The sequence below is a fragment of the Anopheles coluzzii genome, chromosome 2, assembly GCF_943734685.1.
Source record: "Anopheles coluzzii chromosome 2, AcolN3, whole genome shotgun sequence".
Taxonomy (NCBI): Eukaryota; Metazoa; Arthropoda; class Insecta; order Diptera; family Culicidae; genus Anopheles; species Anopheles coluzzii.
The window spans coordinates 75,182,422-75,205,065 of record NC_064670.1 but is presented as its reverse complement, the minus strand read 5'-3'; the positions used below and the strand labels follow the sequence as shown (position 1 = coordinate 75,205,065).

The window sequence follows — 22,644 nt, the reverse complement described above, 5'->3', positions numbered from 1 at the left end:
CACACACATCAATACACATTCAAACATACATACACACACACACATGCACACATACACATGTACATACACATGCACACACACACAAACACAAACCACACATAAACCTGTCCCAACGGGTGCATGCTGCGTTGAAAACACTAGGGTCCTATCATTCTGTCTGATACTGTATGTCTGATAGGTATATCATGAAGAGTGTGGGGGCCAGAATACTTCCTTGTGGAACTCCAGCCGTAATGATGGTGTTTCCAGAGAATTGTTTACCTAACGAGACTCGAAAGGATCTCTGGCAAAGATAACTCCGAATCACTTTAATGATGAAGGTTGGAATTCCCTTGTTGATCATTTTTGAGAGCAGCCCATCATGCCACACGTTGTCAAAAGCTTTTTCAAAGTCTAGCATAATGACAGCTGTGGACCTTGCATGTTGTTTTTTGTGCTCGACAGTGTTGCGCAATCGAACTAGTTGGTTTATAGTCGAGTGACCCGGTCGAAAACCGAACTGTTGTCTTGGTTTTTTTGCACAAACTTTGGCTATTTTCCAGAAAGCATTAGAATATGGTTTAAGCTTTTCTAAATGGTTTGCAAAGTTACGGTTGCGAATCTCATCAACTTTGAAGGAAATTAATCTACTTAGAAATGACGCTTGCTGTTTAAAAATGATATTTCCGGTTCGCTGATGTTGCCGTCTCAACATATTTCTCTTACCGATGAGTTGCTTAGTCTCTGTATCGAGTTGGATTATCTTGTTCCTGATTATAACTTCAGGTATACACTCTTTTTCAGCAGTCTTTATGGCCCTTTCTAGAGTTTCGATAGCCTCATCGATGTCGGAAGTTGTTTGTACTTCCGTGCTAGCGATGTGTAGGTCAATAACTTGACCGAATCGAGCCCAGTCAGCTTGATGATAGTTGAAACGCTTTGTTGGTGGATTGCTGCTATCGATTTCGGTCAGTACCGGAAAGTGATCCGAATTTAAGTCATCAATTGTTATCGGTTTGCTGATAGTGGTATTAGTTATGAAAAAATCAATTATACTAGGGTTTCCTCGGTGTGGGATATGGGTGTAGCTGTCTGGGTATTCAAATGTAAAACTTCCGAGTAGTAATAATTCTGAAAGTATTGCTCCATTTGTGTTGTTTTTGACATTACCCCAAAGTGTGTTTCGAGCGTTCAGATCAGCTCGAATTATCGTACGGGTATTGGTATTAAGCAATGTTAGGTGATCTTTTTTGAACAAAGAGGCCGTACCGCTGGAAGGCGAACATTGTTTTGGACAGTAGGCCGATATTAGATTAAATTTTCCAGTTAGCCCTTCAATTTTAATACCTATTGCCTCGATGACGCTGGTATTGAAATGTGGGAGTAAACTATGTTGAATCGATTTCCTGATTACAATCGCTACTCCACCTCCTCTTGAGTCTGTGTATGATAAAGTTTCCGATGAAAAGGTTCAGATCCGGTTTAAGAAACGTTTCTACCAGAAGTGCAATGTCGATGTTCTGTTGGTGTAGAAAGTCATTCAGTGGTATAGCTTTGGCTTTTACCGATTGGGCGTTCCATATTATAATTCTTAGCTTATCCATAGGTGATGATAAGTTCACCTAGAACGGCGATTTGATCGGCCTTTGTTTTGCAGGCACGGAGCTTTGAACTCATTTCTTTAAAAATTTGCAAGAGTGTAGTTGTGTCGTGTAAGTTTTCGTTTTCAGTGGGTATCGGTTCAGGAGCCACTTTCTTTGCGTCAATCAAGCGTTGAGCCAGGTTGTACTGGAAAGAAGCAGAAGACGGCATGCCTGCGGAGGGAAAATGCACTTGTGAGGAGAGATTCGGAGGAGGAGCTCTTGGTTTTTCGGCAGCAGTATGGTGTCTGTGGCCGCGTTCATTCGCCAGTTTGCGTATTTGTTGATATTTGGCACGCTGGGGGCATTCCACATCGCGCGCTCGATGATTGGCTCCGCAGTTGGCACATTTTGCAACTGTACTTTGAGGATTGTTTACGTTACAAGTGTCAGTAAGGTGGGGTTCCGCGCAGATCGCACAACGTGGAAGGATGCGGCCATGGCCGAAACCTTGGCATCGCAGACATTGGGTGGGACCTTTGTGGCCGCCTCGGTAGGATTCCCACTTGATGATTACCGATTGGATTGTTCATTGGAGTTTGGAGCTTGGAGCTTGTTCATTGAACACGAGCCTCGTTTGAAGTGGGCAAGATAGAGCTGTTGATGGTAATTTTGGTTTGTTTCATCTCTTCTCTTGATGCGATGAACTTCCGTTACCTCTAGCTTATAGCTGATTTTAAGTTCATCTATGATATCATCTATTTCCATTAGTGGGAGACCCCGAATGACAGCTTTGAAGGGTCGATTCTCTTTCAAATCATGCGCGGAGAACTCAGCTTTTTTGCTTTCGAGCATGTTGATTATTGTACGATGATCAGCAAGATTTTTTGCGAAAAATCCTATATCACTGAGTTGAAATTCTGCGTATAGTTTTCTAGCTTGCAGCTCCGGGCGTAGGGAGGCAAGAGACAGAGATTTAACCACAATAGGTGGTAATCTTGTATTGGTTTGTGTGGTTTGCTTCGGGGAAGCAGATGTTGAGGCACCATCGTTGACGATGGGTTGAGCGTTTTGGACGCGATTTTGTCCTTTGCGATGAACTTCGAAGAATTCACCAGTATCCATACTAGTAGTGGTAAGAGCCTCTCTTTCTTCCACACTGTTTACCACATTTATTGTGGAGCGTTTTGAATCTCTCGAACTCTCGCTGTTCGATCGCGATCGGTTTTGCTAATTCTCTTTTCCTCTGTCTCTTCTCTTCATTGCGCCAGGCCACATGGCACACACACATACTATCTCGAAGTTGCTATTGTAGGTGTATGTCGTACGCGCGCAGCAACCGAAAAACACGTCCGATCTGTTCGACAGCTCGTACGCAACTGTAATATTTGATTTAAATATAACGATGCCATCCATATCAACATTGCAACGCTACGCAAGAAAACTGGATCTTAAGCAAGGAATCCTCAACGACAAATTAATTTTTATCGAAAATTTTGCTCGTGAATTTTCTGAGATTGATCGAGAATGCGTCTTGAGCTTTGATGAGATGAAAGTATGTAAGAATTTTGAATATGATCCAGCAGCTAATGAAATTGTTGAACCTTATAGCTATTTGCAAGTAGTAATGGCTTGGGTTCTCTTCAGAAATTGGAAGCAACCAATAGTTAGTGATAATTGTCAGGCGAATGTTGGATGCTGGAAAGACTTTGGTGCACATAATTACCTAAGTCCTCACTTTCCTCACCCAGCAACCAAAAAAAAAATTTATGTTTTTCCGGATGCACCTTACTTACTAAAATTAATTAGAAATTCGTTACGGTTTGAAATTTAATGACAATCATATAAGCACTCATACTCTTCGTGAATTAGTCCTCGAAAGAACTAAATCCGAGACAACTCTGTTGTTTAAGCTCACCCAACATCACTTGTATATGTCCCCACAAGAGCGGCAAAATGTACGTAAAGCAGCTGAGCTAATATTGCGAAACACTGCTACAGCTTTAAGGATATATTTTCCGACCCGTAAAGATGCCAAACAATTAGCCGATTTTATTGGAAAACTTTATCTTTGGTTCAATAAATCAAATTCGTACACTCCGGTAGCAAAAATCCACTATAAAAAATCGTTTAATGCAAATGAAAATCAAAATCAAGCGTTAAACGATATGTTTGATCTCATGTCGAAAGCAATACCAACAGGTAAAAATAATATGATTTTTTTCAAAAATCAACATTGATGCATATTACATCACTAAGAATGCTGTTTGAAGGCATGAAAGAAAAACTTGAAATAACATTTATATCAACGCATAAGGTAAATATTATTTAACATTATTTGATTTCCATTATGTCATGAATCCTCTTTATCATTATGTTCATCAAATTCTCAGCTCAACCAAGATGTTCTTGAGATATTTTTGTCACAAATTCGTCAACAAGGAGAAATATACGATCATCTTTAACCGTTAAGTTGTTTATACAGAATTCGAATGATGATTTTGGGAAAGACGAATAATATTTTGAAAAATCACACATCATATGAAGTAAAAAATAATTCTAATAACAGCAATACACCAAACAACGAAGGAAAGCACAATGAGGAATATCTGTCTGCCACGTATTTTACATTGCAGATATTCCTCAAACACTGCCAGAAATTTCTTTGATGGAAGAAGATAACAACCTGGCAGAAAGTAATAACGCTGAAAATGAAATTTTTGGCTGCGTTTGTAGCAGCAATTTAGACATATCAGAACATGAAAGTGATGCACTGCATTACATACAGGGTTTTCCAAGCCACTTCAATGTTGAAACTGAAAATTTCAATCACGTTAAATGTATGCTGTAAATGTAAATGTATGTTGACTGTCTTGTCACCCATTATACATTTTCCAGATTCGAGTTGGGATTTTACGCGTTCAAAACCTAGTGTTACCAAATCGAAAAGAATTCACGGATTCGAATTGTTTGTACGATGTTGACAATCGTTTTACATGTTCGAAAAATAGTGTTACGATGTTGAGTTGGCTTGAGAAATCCTGTATTTAAGGAAGAGTTTAATTAAAGGAAATTGATACAACGTCGGATACTAAAGTAATCGATAGCATTCTTGCCTTTTTGTTTAATTTTTAATTTACGGTATTCCCGCTAAACAAATTCGAACAATCGGAGAGCTCGCATGAGGCCTCTCACTCTGTACAACTTCATAGCCCCAGCGTCCTAGCATATAAGCAGATTGTGAGAGCAAGCAGTTTTTTCGCCCAGAATTTTAGCAATTATATTTATAGCACCCGACCAAAAGCTCGGATAGCATAAATTAAAGCTTACTACAGGCCTTAACATTAAAATTTCTTGTTGAAAATTCCACAAAAAATATCGTTTATGAGGGAGCGATGAAATTGACCACTATAGCAAGCAATTTCGCGTAAGAAAAACTGTTAGAACGAATTGTTTAGCGAGGTTCTTCCTTCGATTTAAGTCCCCAACCAAAATTGGTAGGAAACTACGGTAACGCGCGAGCTCGGTACGGCGTTCATGGTGCTAGGTGACAAGCAGCAGAGAGTGATCGGATTGCGACCGATCAACAAACGGACATGCAGGTTGAGGAATCGTGGCAGATTCTTCACCCTGAGCATTATAAATATGCACAGTCCGCATCTTGGGAGCACCGATGAAGAGAAGAGAGCCTTCTACAGTGTTGCGAACGGTGATATTCATCGACATAAAATCGTAAACATTCATTGGATTAGAAGCTTCCCATCAGCATCTCTCTCTGTCATTTGACATTCCCGTCAAAAAATGTCATTTGACATGAAGACATTTTCAAGATACATTCAGTTGACATTCGCCAACCTGTATGAATCGTGAACTGTGTCATGAATGGCCGTATTCATGTCAAACTACAACAAAGCTTGCGGTGAAAAGGATTTCGTTTCACTAGTTTTTGTTTGTGTCAATACGATTATCGCTCGAATCTTGATCAAAACACGTAGCAAGTTGAGTGTAATATTAAGTGAAAAAGTGGATAATTTTGAGTGTCATATTAGTTACGAAACATTAGAGCAATGATCGAAAAAATTACGGCCAGCACATCGGGAGGGAAACGAAATCTACGCAGTATACTGATCGATGACTGCGTGGCTGTGGAAAATGGACATATGATGTGCACTATTGACAATGTTAATGGTTGCAAATACCGCCAAAAGAGCGAAAAGTATGATCCAGGGAACTTCATCCGACATATAAAAACGGCTCACCCAATGATGGCTAAATCATGTGGACTCATGCAAGAAGAAGCTGCAGCTCCATCGAAGCAAAAAAAAAAAAATGCGAAAGTTCCAGTAATCATCGACCGACAAAAAATATTAGAAGGCATGATCAAATTAATATGCATGGATAATGTACCCATGCTCTGCGTAGAATGGGAAGGTTTGAGGATAATACTTCAACCTATATGTGATGCATTAAAAATACAGCTGAATCGTCAGAACCTTGTCTGCCACCTTGTCAGGAGCTGCTGCAGGAAAAGTTCGGAGTGAAATATCCTCGGTAGTTAAAGGAAAACTACTTTGTCTCAAGATCGACAGTGCAACCCAGCTCGGACGACACAGAGGAGTGAACATACAATTTTATGACACAATGAAAAAAGATATTGTAATTTACTTCTCTACAAACAAAGACTGGATAGTGATAGAACAGGCAATCAAAATTTTACAAAACTTCGATTACGCTGCAAAAAATGCTTCATCAGAAAAAAATAGTATTATTACATTATCACACATCGGGCTCCTTATAAAAATTCTCATCACTTAACCTTCTGATTTATTGAACGAAGAATTAAAATGTTCAGTTTGAATATTAGAAAACTATTTTATTAATGTTCTTGATGAAAGAATTGATCTCATGTTTCGAAATACGATCGTAAATCAAGCAATGTTACTCGATCCACGTATGAAACGTCATAGTTTTGAAAACGACGACAATAGATACGAACAAACATATCGATCTATTATCGAAACAATAAATTCCGTTCCAGCCAAAACCAAAACAAACTGTGCCGTATCTGACGTGTGTTTTCGAAGACGACAATTGTGAAATTGAATTGGACAGTGTACCAAAAACGACTTGACTTGTTTATAAGTGGTAGACAATCGTGTTTTTCAAATCAAGGATTGCTAGTAAACTGTGGATATTTGTGTAGGGATTATAAGGTATGGGAGGAAGAGAGAGAGAGAGAGAGAGAAAAAAAAGAGATAAATGGATAGTTGTATCAACAGTGAGAGAAGGACAAGGAATAGAAGTGAAGAAAAATAAATCGTCAGTTGAGTTAGAACTGTCAGCTGGAACACATATACTGTGAGTGCGTGGCGTATTAATGAGATCCGAAAAGCGTATTTCCTCCTCCGGTCACTACAATTTGTTAATTGGAATGGAAAACCCTTTATCAACTCTTTCTTACGCCAAATGTAATGAACTTAATGTAATAGGATTTGGACTCTATAACATCCTCGTTGGCCAAATCCAATAGGAGGTTTCTTGGAGCCTGTACAAACAGGTATGGCTTTCTCCACCCTGTCCAAAATGGTGTCAATTTCCACCATATGAAGTTCGCTTCCCATTGAAAATAATCAAGGAAGTGGCCCACAACTATGAGAACCCCTGGAAAAAAACCCTGTAACCAGGTATAAAAATCCTACTATTTTATATTTAAAAAAAACTATGTAACTCTGATATCTCTGCGAAGTGTGTGTACTGTGCGAAGTGTGCGCATTGTGTGAAAAGTGCTAGCGCATCCGCACTGTGCTATGCGTACAGTGCGTACAGTAGCACTTTACCCAACACTAAAAAACCGTTCAAACACGGCATCAAGCCTATGTCCTGTGTCCTCTATTTTGTTATCTATTCTCTGAAGCTTTGTTTATCGTTTCAATTTCAAACATAGTTGATCAATATTTGCGGTTAAGCAAGTTAGAGGTTTTTCTTCACGTTTTACCGTGTTGAATTGGATTTGTTTGTTACGCAGTAGTCTAGACCATTTGTGGGGAAACAGCCGACCACCGTGAAACGGGGGTTGAAGTTGTTAAGGGTAACTTCAGACCTTTCAACCATGAGAGCAGGCAGACTGCCTGCTTATGTAGTCTGTTTATGCAGTGGCGGATTTAGGGTGTTGGAGGCCCCTAGCGATAAAAGGAGTGGATCCCCCCGGTTGGTGTCGAGCGGTTGGAGGGGGGGGGGGGGGTAATGCATATTGTTGCATTTGGTTTTGAAACACTTTAATGGTTTGCAGGAGGGGCGGGTGGGGGGTGCAATCATAATCCCCAGATACTTTAAGAAGCGCGATGAGCTACTGTGTGATTCAGCTGAAGCTCCACTGAGTTCATCCACTGTCGAACTCAATTGCTATGTTGATTATCTTTTCGATAGCGTCTGTTGTCGATCTTCCAGTCCTTAATCCGCATTGGTTATCAGACAATCCTTGCACACTCTCGATATGGTTGTTCAGCCTGTGGGGTATTAGACGTTCTAATCCTTAAGCAACTCCATCGATCAAAGAGATTGGACGTGATGAGCCACTCTCTCCTGGTCTTTTTCCCGGTTTGGATATCAACACGCGCCTCTGTGTTTTCCAGTTATTTGGAAACTCGCCGGTGTCGAGGCATCTTTGATACACGTTCAATAACATTGCAGGGTCTTCTTTCATTGCTGTTGCGAAAGCATCGTTAGGTATACCGTTTGGACCTGGTACTTCCCCGGATTTTAGTGATCTTCCAATGCTACGGATCTCTTCGACTGTCACATTTTCCGGGTTGTCTTGGCCAGTCGCTGGTTGATATGATGGCCAGGTCGCGACAGGGTGATGCGGGAATAGTTCGTCTATGATGGTTCTGAGTTTTTCAGGGTCCAGTTCTTTGGGCACTCTATTGCCTCCAACTAGGCATGTGTAAAATGAACGAGAATCGAACCGTTCGCGAGAATCGAAAGTACACGAACGAACGAGGTTCTTAAAAAAAAGAACGACAAGGACCTTTGGAAGAAACTGACTACACCGTTCGCGTTCGAACGTTCCATTCACCCAGGCTGCAAATGACAGCGCGTAAGACCAATTTAGCAGATTTATAACACCACATTGAAGAGTTTAATCGTTTTTTGGGCTTTTATACATATAAATCAAGCCATTTCTTCAATATAACATGGTAAAATTATTTAAAGTTATTTTACAAACAATTATTTTAACAATTCAGACTAAATTAAAAGATTTATTAGTTTTATACCACACAAGGCCAATATTGATATTGTTGATGTTGTTCCCTTGTCCATACTGTCTGTGTTTATGTCGCTGCTGTCACACCACAATCGCGCGCAAATGAACAAAATCTAAACATACAGAACATCTAACGAGTTAAATTGCGTGCGTTATTGCGATAATCTAGTGGTTTCTAGCCGTGATTTTATCAAAAATAGGATGGACCAATCATTCTCGAAGCGTATTCGGCTCAACTCATATTTGTATCGTACCCGTAACCGTATAGTGGAGCAAGACCAGCTAGAAGAAAATAATACCAGTGAAAGAGAAAATGGTATGATGAAAATCATGAAGTTTGCTTGTACTTTTTATTAAACATGGTTTATTTTGCTTTACAGATAATGCACATACGCCAGATGTTGGTGCTACATCCTCACACGACAGTTTTCTTGTGGAACATGATTATGTTGAAGATGATCATGAAACTACTGCATACGCTGAGGAAGAAGAGGCTGTAATCGATTATCTCGAAAGCTCTGACGAGGAACAAGAAACATCAAACGAACCATTCTCCGTAAAAGAAGCTTTGCAAACGTGGGCGGTGTCTACAAATCAAACTTATGATTCCATCGAACAAGTCATGGGTATAATCGGTAAAGTAAGTTCTTGCAAATTGCCAAAAGATGCTAGAACTTTGCTAAAAATCAACCGCAATCGCTCTTCGGAAATTATTACCGTGCAAGGTGGACAGTATTGGTATCGTGGGATTCAAAATTGCTTCACTAACGAGTTAAGGTAATATTTCTGGATGTAAAAAAATTCATTCTCATGTATAAGTATTACATATCGTTATGTTTTCTAATTTGTAGCGATGTAAACTTTGAAGCTGATACAACAATTTTACTGAACGTGTCAATAGACGGATTGCCGATTGCCAAAAGCAACAATCTACAATTTTGGCCTATTCTATTTAACATTCATGGAATGCCGGAAATACCAGTCATGCCAATTTCAATCTATTGTGGAGCAACAAAACCAGCCAGCATAGAACAATTTCTCCGACCTTTTGTAGATGAGGTTAATTTTCTCACAAAAAATGGTGTGGTTGTAAAAAACAAGAAGTTTAACATCAAATTACGTGCTATTATCGCCGATTCTCCTGCAAGAGCTTTTATAAAAGGTAACTATTCAAATAAAATAATAGTCAAAAGCATTAGGGTAACAAATTTTGTATAACAATTTTTCTTTTTCAAAAGGTGTTGCTTATTTCAACTCGTTAGATGGCTGCTTAAAGTGCACTTCGAAAGGAAAACACATCAATGGAAGAAACGCATACTCGGACACCGCTGGCCCAGATAGAACACATGAAGGTTTCAAAAACCGAGCTTACGGTGATCATCACAAATTAGATTCACCTCTTTTGGATTTAGATGAGTTTGACATCATCATACAAATTATTGTGGCAGATTCTCTGCATTTGATAGATTTAGGTATAACAAAAAGAATGCTGATGGCGTGGATGTTTGGTATGTTTGGTGTAAGAAAAAAATTAACACCTACACAAATCAACTTTATTACAGCTAAGTTACTTAACATTAAACTTCCTGCTGAGATCCATAGAAAATTTCGTCCACTTTTTGACATCAAACATTGGAAAGGATCAGAATTTGCTTCATTTTTGTTTTATGGTTCATTTGTCGTTCTTAAGGACTCAATTCCTGAAGAACAATATAATCACTTCATGTTGTTTTTTTGCAGCATCACATTGCTGTCTACAGAAGTTTACAAAGAGCATTGGCCATTAGCAAATAAGTTACTTCAGCTTTTTGTAAAACTGTACAGTACACTATATGGTCCAGAATATATATCAAGTAACGTACATAATCTCTTACATATTTTCAAAGAAGCCGAAAACTTTGGCCCCATTAACACAATCTCCTCATATGATTTTGAAAATGAGCTTCAACATTTAAAAAAATCATTACGAAGCGGGGGCAAATGCTTGGAACAAGCTATAAATAGAATAACAGAAAGCGAAGCATATCATACGCACGATACAAATCAACAAATTACTTTTCCTTCTATTCATCTTCGTGGAGAAACAGTTACTCTTCATATTCGTAAAGCTTTCTGTTTAAAAAATGATCAACGCAACGAATGGTTTTTGACAAAATCAGGATATGTTTGTCAATTCGGTACAGCAATCATGCAAGACGGAGTAATAGAAATATCAGCAAAAAAGATCATTTACTCGTCTAGTAGTTTCAGTTATCCTTACGATTCTAAAATGATAAATATTCACCGAGCAAGTACTAATGATTTAGAAGAAAGTTTTTTTAGACTAGGAATCAGCGATATAAAATGTAAATTAGTTGCGGCACCTCTTGCTCAAGAAGATGCATTCGATTTCGTTCCTTTAATTCACACATTAGTAATATGAAATAAATAATAAATATTTGTTGAACGTACATTTTAATTCGTTTTTTATATCATAAAAAATAATAACATTTCTTTGAATTCTTTAACATTTCTATAATAGGAACATGATACGCAACTGGGTAACAGCTTTAATTTTACAAAAAGCCATTAATTCTGCTATCTGCTTGAAGCTAAACTGAGGATTACAGTAGTAATTAAACATAAATTAAACTAAACTTTGCGTCTATGAGGTACAGTTTTAACTTTTCCCACCATGCTAAGTCTTTGTTTTGAATGTTTAAACTTATTTTGGAAAAATGTTTTGATTCGTTGGTCCGTGGGTGAAACTCCATGACATGTTCCTATAAATTTAAAAATCTGAATAACCCTTTCATAATTTGAAAAACAAACTTTATCTGGCCCTAATCCTGTCCAGTTGGCTTGTGTTACAAAACCCTTTTTGAATATAATGTCCATGCTATCATGCAGTCTAGCTTCTGAACTGTCGGTCGGCAGCTTTGTATCTAAAAATTCCATAAATTTTTTTTTGAACTCTGGTTCCCCCAATTTTTCCTCCAGTCGATCTAGTTCTTCCCTGGCCCCCACCGTTTCCCATTCAAACGACGATTCCGCAACAAATCCTGGCCGTGGAATCAATTTGTCGGATAAAATATCTAACTGTGCTCGTATTAATTTCTGCTGCTTCTCCATATCCAGCATTTTCTTATGATACATGTCTGCCTGTCTTTGTTGCTCCCTCTGCATGGTGTCTAATTTTTCTAGTATGGCATCTAATCCCACGTTCTGTCCACTAGAAAAATCCGTTTGCGTTGCCATTGAAGCAGTAGATGAAAGGGCTGGAAATAAACGTTCATATAGTATTTTACAGCAAATAATATACTATAAAACAAATTTAAGACATACGTTTAGGTTTTCGTTGACAAGCACCCGAAGTTGATGCAGTTGTTTCCATAAACGAGAAGTGATCCAAAGAAGAACGAACTACCATCGATGTGGACGGTACATTGTCTACCATTGCATTATTCGTACGAGAAACCGGCTTGCGTTTATCGCTTGATACAGTTTCTAGAAATATTTGTTAACTATAGTTCTTGTTATAACACTCTTAAACACTTTCTCACGTTTTGACGATGAAGCATTCTCGCGAGCCATGTTTTGACTTCCAGTATGGATAGACACTGACGATAACGATGAAAGCTCATTCAATAATTGCGGATGAAGCATTGTGGTAGGTGTGGTGTTGTTTATTGAATCTGAAAATGTATGCAATTTCATGTTAATGATTATGATTTTTAACAAAACATATTTAATTAAAACTTACTATTATTGTTTAACGGGAGCAATTTGTATTCTCCATTTTTTATCGACACAAGTAGCTTAGGTCGTTTGGCGCTAAGGATAAACAAAAAAAAAGATGAAGGTGTGAAAAAAGTCACATCTTTCATTGCACGGTAAAACACACCTGTCCATGTTGGAAGTATCACGTTTATAAAGCGTTGTGAGCTGAACCAGATAATCGGGACACCGTGGCTCCGGCTGTACACGCAGGAACAGGTTCCCTCACGCTTGTTCCATGCAGGAGTTCTAAACAATTGGAATTGCCTCAGCACACAAGCACAAACACAGAAAAAGTTCTAAATAAACCAACACCGGCCTTACAAACAAAAGGAGCGTGTGTGCAGCGGAGATGAGATGAAGAGGAGTAGAAGAAGAAAACACAACCGAACCGAACCAAAGAATAGCCGAACTGTGCGAAGGCGAAAAGCGAAGTAAACAAAATGAGCTCGAGAGGAACAACCGGGACAACCTAGGAGAAAGAAGAAGGAAGAGGGTAGGGAAAAAAGATCGGTGGAAAGAGGGGGGAGAAAAAAGAGTCCGCCAATTTTTTTGCACTGTGGTAGGCCACTCAGTAATTTTTGGACATTGCATTACACCGTCAATAAAAAATATACACCTCTTGAATGACATCTGGCCATATCTGTCAAAACCGGTCTAACCATATCGTTAAAAAGTCGGACTATCGGTAGTCCGACGGGAAGACGAAAAGTTTTACCGAAAGACGTCTTTTGGCTGTCATATGCAGCCTGGGCAGTGTTCGACGGCACACATAAATGAGGCAATGAAACGTTCAAAATCGTATTGCTTTCTCGCTCTTTCTCGCACCGTGCGAACGGGTCGTCAGAAATCAAAATGTACTCTGTTGGTGTTAAAAAAGGCACCCATACAACTCAATTCTCGAACGCCGTCGATTTTGTCCAGCAGTGTTCGATACGTGTGCTGTTGGTGTGGAAATCGTATCTATACCACTGAATTCATCGAACGCGTTCAAACTGGTCCATCAGTGTTCGATCTGTGTTCTATTGGTGTGTAAATCGTACCTACACAACTGAATTCATCGAACGCGTTCGATCTGATCCATTAGTGTTCGTTATGTGTTCTGTTGGAGTGTAAATCGTACATACACAATAGAGTTCATCGAACGCGTTCGAACTGGCTCATTTGTGTTCGATCTGTGTTCTGTTGGTGTGTAAATCGTACCTACACAACTGAATTCATCGATCGTGTTCGAAATGGCTCATTTGTGTTCGATCTGTGTTCTGTTGGTGTGGAAATTATACCTATGCAATTCAATAGATCGAGCCCGTCCAAACAGATTCGTCATTGTTCGCGAATGAACTGAACTGAATGGATTGTGCTCATCATGTTAATCCATATTTAAGTAGTTTTTTTATAGAATCCTTAAGTGTGTACAAGGCATTGGTTACAATAAATGCTGGATACATTTTTGCTCGTATTAATTTTTTACATTCTAGTTTTTGGTCGGTTTAGCGATAACTTGTGTTGACCAGACAGCAGATGGGCCGAGTGTTTAATATTTTTAAATGATTGGTTTCAACCGCAGAATGAGTACTTCTTTAGCTACAGTATGCGTCTATGGTGGGTAAATGAAAAAGATAACGAGCGTTCTTTGTGATTAAAAACCGTATGAAAAAAAAGAACGAAATGATCGTCGTTCATGTTCGGTTCTTTTTGGTGAGCAAACTAGTACGTTCGGTGAAAAGAATCGTTTTGCCCATGCCTACCTCCAACCATGCGCTTTACGATAACATAGACCTCGCCATAAAGGATAGTGTCAGACATGTTGACTAGCCTATTCCTAGTTGCTTTTTTGGTTCGTTTTATTTCCCTTGTTGGGAATTAAAACCAAGGCGGATTACGTTTCTTGCCAAAACGATTTTTTACAATATTACGCGCCAAAAAATTCGACGGGTTTTCCGCGGTTGGTTTTTTAAAGAGCTCGTTCCTGTCTTGCGGGCCTTTTTTACCCTTTTCTTCGGTTACGCTTCGTGTCTTGCTCGTTTCACGCCTACGCTCGTTTTAAACGTTCCGTTTATGACAGGTAGTTGGAACTTAGGTGCGAGGTTCCAACATCCCTCATTAGTGAATTTCTCGCCATCTTGTATTATCTTCTGTGCTCTGGGAAGTCCAGAGTGCCGAATGCCCTTTAGGCAACTCTGCTTGCGGCCTTGCATCTTATACCCAGGTCTGCTATCGGGGCGTCCACCAGTAGACGCCCCTCCTCTTACAAGTTTTCTTAAGCCTGGACATGGTAGCATCACATGCTTTCTCTAGAGCTTTGACCAGGTCTCGCATCTCGTGTAAAACTCTGTCTATTGCTGCGGCCAATAGTTCTTCTTAAAAAGAGTTGTCTTCCATCCCTTCTTTGCGTTGCCTTTCAGACTACGAACTTGTTCCTGGCAAATGGTGATTAAAGTACCCTTTTGGTCTGAGTTCAAGTAATCTGGCAGTACTTCCTATTTTACTGTCCGCATTAGTGATCGGCTCACGAACATAAGGTCAATTGCAGATTTACGTTCAGGCGTGACGAAGGTGTCTTGACCGTCGTTCATGAATACCATCTCTAGTCCAGCGAAGGCTGCTAGCAGTGTGTCTCCTCTTAAACGCTCCAAGAGTGTTTGCCCAGCTTGCCGACCATGCGTTGAAATCACCTGCTACGATAAACTTCGATGATCTATTAACAGTCAGAACAATATTATCTAACAGTTGTTCCAATTCCTGCAGGGTCCAGCTGGGTGGAGCGTATGCACTTACGACAAGGATGCCTCCCACCTCTACTGCTAGCATTCCTCTTGATGATTTGTTGACAACCCTTTGTATCGGGAAATTGCCACATTTTACAATTGCTGTCAACTGATCCTCACTGTATAATATATTGTTATTGTGCTGTTTTTATTTCACCGGGTCAGCAACAATAAATACGTCCATTTCTCTTTGAAGCTGCCTTTGTGGTGGGGTTCAACCATCACCCCACGGCAGTCTAGGCACATAGCGTTTCCACACTCACGTAGCTTATACCCTTCTTGGCCACATTTGATGCAAAGTTTGCTTCAATCTTGGCCATTACACTCGAAGCCTCTATGGCCCACTCTCTAGCCTTTGAAACACTTCACCGGGGCTGTAGTTTCTCTCAGACTGCAAACGCACCATCCAATTTTGGCACTGTGAATATCGAATTCTGTGTGCCTTTTGTTTTACCTTCTAGGACTTTGATGTCTTTGTGATCGATTGTCTTTGTGACCATAGGCGCAAGTGACCTGACACACGTCTTGTCATTTAAGGCATTCTTGATGCCCGCTTCCAACTGCGTCGCTGCCTTGCCTCTTTTAAGCACCAGCATGCCACCATTTTGCGTTCTGCGCACCTTGGCCACTTGATCGCCGACGTCATTGGGAGATTCGTCATGAGTTTTTTAGAGATTGCAGTGCCATAGGAAAATGAGGAATAGACAGAAGCAAGTGTGATTCGATTGGAGTGATGATGAAGAAGGAAGTTTTATTTGACACAAAATGATCCAAGTTCATACAGTACAGGTGAATAGTGTGTAGACAAGGGTAATTCAGTTTTGAGGTGTGACAGCTAACTGTCCTGCGTTGCACACAGGGTGGTCCTGTGTCCAACAGAGTTAGCGTTATGAGTACCTTCGTCAGATCGACTTCCTTGCATTTCTCGATGACCACTGCTTCGGGTCTGGCTTTTGGTCTCTTTTTCTTAATCTTTCTTTTGGGTCTCTCTTTTTTGTTGTTTAGACCCAACCTGTTCCTCGGAGCCTCTCTCTGCGCAGACCTTTGCCGCGCATTGATATCATATTTTCGAGCTTCCTTTGGAACTCGACCCTTCCGTGTTTGAGGCACAAACGGAGCCTCTTCTGTCGACTCGGATTGTTGAGCCGTTTGCACTTCCGTGTCACGGGTTTTGCGCTGTTTTAGTTGTTTCTTCAACGCACCGATCTCCTTGTACATTGTTTCCATGAACTCAAGCAATCATTCCACCATACAGGTATTCAATCGTGAGATTGTTTGCGTAGTGTTTCAAGCGCTCGAGTTGTGTTTTGTGTGTTGTTTCGGAGGTTCTCCATCCTCCTGCGCCTCAAAACTTTTCTAGCTCAACTTTTCCTTAAGCTCTTTTTGAGCTTCGCTATGCACTGATCTATGAGTCGCATCATGTTCTTCATCCTCCTTACTCTTCTTGGACTTCGGGTTTCTGTCTTTGTCGAACCAGCCAGATTTGGTGTTGCTACGTTGTGACGGGAGTGTATTATTTACACAATTTATTATTTTTGTTTTTAGAGCGTTCTACCTCTCGCTCATAGTTTCATATCTGTTTGCTAGTAGTAGAGAATTGTCTAATGCGGCTGTGAGCTACCTCTTCCAATAAAAGTTTTTTTACGATTGCCACCTCGTTTGGCAGCCGTAACTTTACAAAGAATTGTTTTGGAAGTTTATTATAATGCCATAAACTGCTACTCGAACCATATTCAGCATTGTGGCAATGTCTTTTCCGGATGTTCTGTTTTCAAACACCATTGTATTCAGTTCCAGTCTTCGTTCGAAGGAGTTTAGTTTCGGCGTCAAGGTGCGACCACTGATGCATCCATGCTTGCTGAAACAATATAAACAATTACAAGCATTACAAGTGGTCGCTTGATTTAGAATCGAGACAACGTTAGAGTTGAACCAGAAGTACCTGCAACAGACTGCTGGTACAATTGCCATCAAAGTCCGTCCGGAAGATTAAAATTTTTGACGTATCAAAACATGTAAATATGAATCATTTGCCTATCCACTGTGTTGAGAATTACATTACTATTGACAAAACGATGCACTGTTGTATCAATTTGGTTAAATTTATTGTTTGAACTGCGAACTGTTTGCAACGTGTTTGTTTCTATTTTGGCTTTTTGTGTTTGGGTGATCGTGTCCAGGGTCAAAGATTTTAGTTTTTTTTTATTTAGAAATTTTTATAACCCCCCTTAAGGCAATCGAAGCAGCCCTGACAAAAACAAGATAGAGTGCGGTTGATCATGTGCCTTCGTCGCATTCCGAGTGAGCGAATAAGCGGAAACTACGAACGTGGATGAATGGCGCTGGCTCTCCACTAAGGTCAACGCTGCCGACGACGGAACCAAATGGCAAGGGAATCCTGACTTGTGTTCATCCAGCAGGTGGTTCCGCAGTCCTGAGTTTCTGTGGGAGTCGGAAGATAAGTGGCCGGTTAACCCTGTCGACCCAGGTGAAACCTTCGAAGAATTTCGCCACAGTTTATTTATTTATTTATTTATTTATTTCATAAACAACCGACGGACCATTGTGTCTAATCGGCAACCTTATAATTAAATTAAGATATGTATAACAATGATCATTTATAACATATAAATAGACCTCTAGTTATAAGCTAACATTAAATGTGACGTAGACGCAATTTCTCCTTGAACGTAGAAGTAGACATACTGAAATCGAACAAATCTAACTGTGGTGGACAAAGGTTTCTTTACATCCAACTCGAAATAACTACACCGATTTAGAAATACTTTTTTGTGGTGGACAAAGGTTTCTTTACATCCAACTCGAAATAACTACACCGATTTAGAAATACTTTTTACTCTTTGTATTTTTGGGCAGCGTTTCCTCTTAGTATACAGTTTCCTTAATGACCTAATTCCTATTCCTAACTCTTATTTATACTACTCCTTTTCGCGCCAAAATTTACCCTACGTTTTTTCTATTGGCTAAAAGTATTTATCTTAAACATATCTTATGTGGCTATTAGCTTATCTCCCTATCCTATTCTATCATATGCCCTATATTCTGTCCTTATCTAGCTAATGCATTTTTATGTAATTTACTTGCTATAATTATTCCTATCCTTCCTATCCTTCCTGTCATACCATAAACGATCGCTACCATAATTGCTTACTATAATTGATTATTCCTAGTATTATACTAATTGCCTAACTATCGGGCGCTACATAACACTTCATTGCGAAATGACATCTTCTGATCTAGTAGCACCCCCAGATCACGGATACATGTCGTGCAAGCCAAAGCCGTGTTGAGCATAGTGTATGTAAACGTGATGGGGTGACGGGCTCTGCTGAATGATATACACTGGCATTTATCAGCACACACTTGGAGGGCGTTTCTGCTGCACCAGCTATCCAGATTCTCAAGGATCGTTTGAAGGCGTACACAGTTACTGTCGTTTCTAACTGGAGCGAATATTTTTACATCGTCGGCGTACATTAGGTGTTGGCCTGGCGGTAAAACGAAAGATAAATCATTTATATAGATGAGGAAGAGTAGCGGTCCCAAATTACTCCCTTGAGGCACACCGGAGGAGCTGGTAAAGGAGTGAGAACGATGAGATCCTATGCTTATGTAGTACGAACGACCAGTTAAATATGAACGCAGCCAGGTGATGTGCCAGTCGAGGAAACCGAGTTTTTTTAGCTTCGAAAGTAGAATATCATGAGAAATACTATCGAACGCAGCCCTGAAGTCGATATATACTGCATCAACTTGAGTACCACGATCCATGTTGTCGAAGCAGTAGCCAACAAATTCAGCAAGATTTGTGGTGGAAGATCTCCTTGGGAGAAATCCATGCTGACTAGGGCTCATATAGTTTTGAACTGCTGTGAGTAGCGGATTGTATAGAATGAGCTCAAACACCTTTGCACAAGCGCATAGGGATACAATGCCACGATAATTACTAGCATGAAGTCGACTGCCTTTTTATGGATAGGAACCATTCGCGCGTGTTTCCAGGACGCAGGATACGTGCCACGCATAAGGGAATCATTAAATATTTTGGCAAGAATGGGTGCAAGTGATTGACGGCAGTGCTTCAAAATGTATGCGGGAATATTGTTAGGTCCAGATGATGTAGATGGTTTTATATCGTTGAGTGTGCGCGAAATTAATGCTTGGTCAATTGTGGGAATAATAAAATCGATAGCATCGGATGGAGTATTGCGGGTGGCCTCTGCTAGTGTATTATGATTGTGAACAGGAAGGGTGAATGCATCAGCGAAACGATTGGCAAAAGTGTTGCAGATATCGGATGTATCGATACTAGTTTCGCCATTGTAGCTAATTGACGGAGGGATACTACTTACACCTGTTCTCACTTTCCTCTGAATCTTTATCCGGTTGCTATGGATCGCAATCCATGAGAATGGATCGCAATCAACTACGTCTGAATCGTTGTCAGCTACGTTTGGATCGTTTTCAGCTACATTTGGATCGCTCTCAGCTACCTTTGGATTTTGCGGTAGCTCGCGCAAATTTCGTTGCGGCGCAAAGTTTATTTAGTGACCCCTTGGCGTACTGAACGATTCACATCATAACAGACAATATGAAAAGCAACAATTTAATATTGTTCTATGTTTGAACCCAATTGAGAACTTGTGTTGAAAACCCATTTTTAGGCAATGAATAACAATTGACAGATTTGTCGGCACAGATTTGTAGAAACGCATCAGAATAGATTCGCAACCAGACCGTCCCTCTATGGCATAGAAGGAATATCCGGCTAAATCTCGAAAGCTGGAACATGACTGAAAGACCACAAAGGTCGTTACGCCAAAAAGAAGAAGATTGTGCAGATTTGTTAGGAAAACTTGGTCAAAGAATAAAGAAATGTATGAATGGTAATGTATGTAAGTTTCACATAAAAAATATGATTAGATTTTACAATTGAATGCATTAATTTTTTAATGCTTTCCTTGGGATGCAAATGTGTCCCGCGGTCACTGAATAAACGGTTGCGCTACAATGAAATTTGCGCGAACTACCCCAAAATCCAAAGGTAGCTGAGAGCGATCCAAATGTAGCTGAAAACGATCCAAACGTAGCTGACAACGATTCAGACGTAGTTGATTGCGATCCATTCTCATGGATTGCGATCCATAGCAACCGGATAACGATTCAGAGGAAAGTGAGAACAGGTGTATATTGCGCCGTTTGTTCCAGAAGCTTCAGAACCGTGTCGGCTTAGAAAATAGTTGCCTTTCAGTACGGCGAATGAAGGAGCGGTAGAGCACACGACGATAATTGTTCAGTGCATCGAAAAAAATTCTCCTATGCAGCGATGATCTCGTTCTACTGTAATCCGCGTAGGCTTTTGATTTTATTTTTTTCAACCGTCTTAAAGATGCATTAGACCAATCGGGGCCAGACTTTCGTCGAGCAACAGGAACGCAGGAGTTAATCGCTGAGCGCATAAAAACGCTAAAGAAATCGGTGGCTTCGTCGATAGTGGCAAAGTTGGAGCAGTCAAAATTGCGGTCAAACGACACAATAAGAGAATTCATACGTTCCACATTCGTTTTGAAGAAATTTCTATTGACTGTACTGCTAGTGTGACAGTTGGTGGTGTGGGATAGTTGTACGGGATAAAAAATCATCATATCCAATGAAGGATGATGAAAGTCCTCACTGATAAGTGGAATACTACAGAGTGTTACGTATGGGAGGAAGTTCTCTAGAGCCGAAGTACTATTCACAGAGTGCAGAGGTGTGATTGAGTCGCACAAAATATTGGTTGCAGCAAGGTTTGCGAAGACCAGCTCCAATTGACGCCCAGATTGATTTGCAATACCACTCAACTGAAATAATCCGATACTATGCAACCCATCAACGAAATCGGTATTAGCCACGGAATTGCATAAAGGTGCATAATGCATGACAGAATAATATGGAGAGCAATCGGTGGCTTCTAATGTATTAGTGAGCTCCCATCTGATATCAGGTTTATTGAAGTCTCCGAAGACGTATAATAAATCGCTCTCTTTAATGCGGCTTGAAATTTCACGTACACTATCGTGTAAAGCGCTCATCACTGCGGGGTCATTCGCATGACTAGGCGGAATGTAAACAACACCGATGTAAACAGAGACATCTGGCAGCAATGTTTTGATCCAAAGTTGTTCCAGTATGGTATTAGGCGATGCGATTTCACATGTCGGTATTGAAGAGGAACATGCAATTAAAACACCCCCACCGCGTGAGAGGGCACTGTTGGAAAGATTCCTATCGCACCTGTAGATATGATAATGATCGTCAGTGAGGAGCGAAGAAGGTATGGACTGAGTAAGCCAAGTCTCGGTGAGAATGATAAAATCATATTCTGATTCTGATAGCGCCAGGCGAAGAATTGTAGTTTTCGTTCGTAGACCGCGTACATTTTGGTAGTAGATAGAGAGACTGGGATGAGCTGAACGAGGTGCATCGCCGGATGCAGTACAAGATTGCTATTCATCCGACGGGCCAGCGTCAGCAGATTCATCAGTCCGTTTAGCGTTTCGCTTCGGTCGTTTTTTAGGAGCGGCTAAACATTCGGGAGGTGACCTGGTAGGTGTGGTGGTAACAAGCATTCGCTCATTAAGGTCAAGATGTGGTTCGTTTGTAAACAAAGCTGAGTCTGTAGTGGTCATGGCAGATGAGGAAATCGTAACGGGCTGTGCGAGCGTATCTGTTGTAGTTGCTTTTTAATGCATCACGTTGCAGATGCCACTGTAGTTAATTTCCCACGATGCTCGCGGTGGAAGAGATTGCTAAGGACGGTAAGTTACGTTCATCGTTTCATCGGGAACATGCGAAAGCGTGTTCAACAGTCAGCGAAGATCGATGGTCCATTGACACAGCAGGAATTGTTGGATTCCGCGCATTCGCTGCTTATCTGGACTCAGGCCGATGGATTCTTGTCGGACATTAAGCGGCTGAAGAGTGATGCACAGCAAAATCATCCGTGGAAGAAGCCAATTGCTCGCGGCAGCGTGTTGTACAAATTATCACCTATGATAGACGAAAAAAGGATTTTGAGGGTTTGTGGGCGGTTAACTGAATGTTCTTTTGTAGAAGAAAAACCGGCCATCTTACCGAGACGACATCACGTGACCGACTTAATCATCTGGGACTTCCATGAACGGTACTGCCATCAGAGCCACAGAACAGTGATAAACCAACTGCGTACTCGTTACTTTTATGGAGTTACTCGATACTGAGGCCCTTCACAATTCTAGTTAGTTTTTTGTATGGA

At 40.4% G+C, this 22,644-nt stretch overlaps 1 protein-coding gene and 1 pseudogene across 1 annotated transcript; one reads left to right on the top strand and one right to left on the bottom strand.

Moving 5' to 3' along the window:
• Positions 1 to 8,829: 8,829 nt before the first annotated feature.
• On the top strand, positions 8,830 to 11,264 carry LOC120953422 (uncharacterized). The gene is made up of 4 exons (XM_049605533.1): positions 8,830 to 9,139; positions 9,204 to 9,600; positions 9,675 to 9,985; positions 10,062 to 11,264. Exons 1-4 carry the CDS (start codon positions 9,025 to 9,027, stop codon positions 11,243 to 11,245), a joined length of 2,007 nt encoding a protein of 668 aa, XP_049461490.1. The 5' UTR covers positions 8,830 to 9,024; the 3' UTR covers positions 11,246 to 11,264.
• Positions 11,265 to 11,454: 190 nt separating this feature from the next.
• On the bottom strand, positions 11,455 to 22,495 carry LOC120952277 (uncharacterized; annotated as a pseudogene).
• Between the last annotated feature and the right edge of the window lie 149 nt (positions 22,496 to 22,644).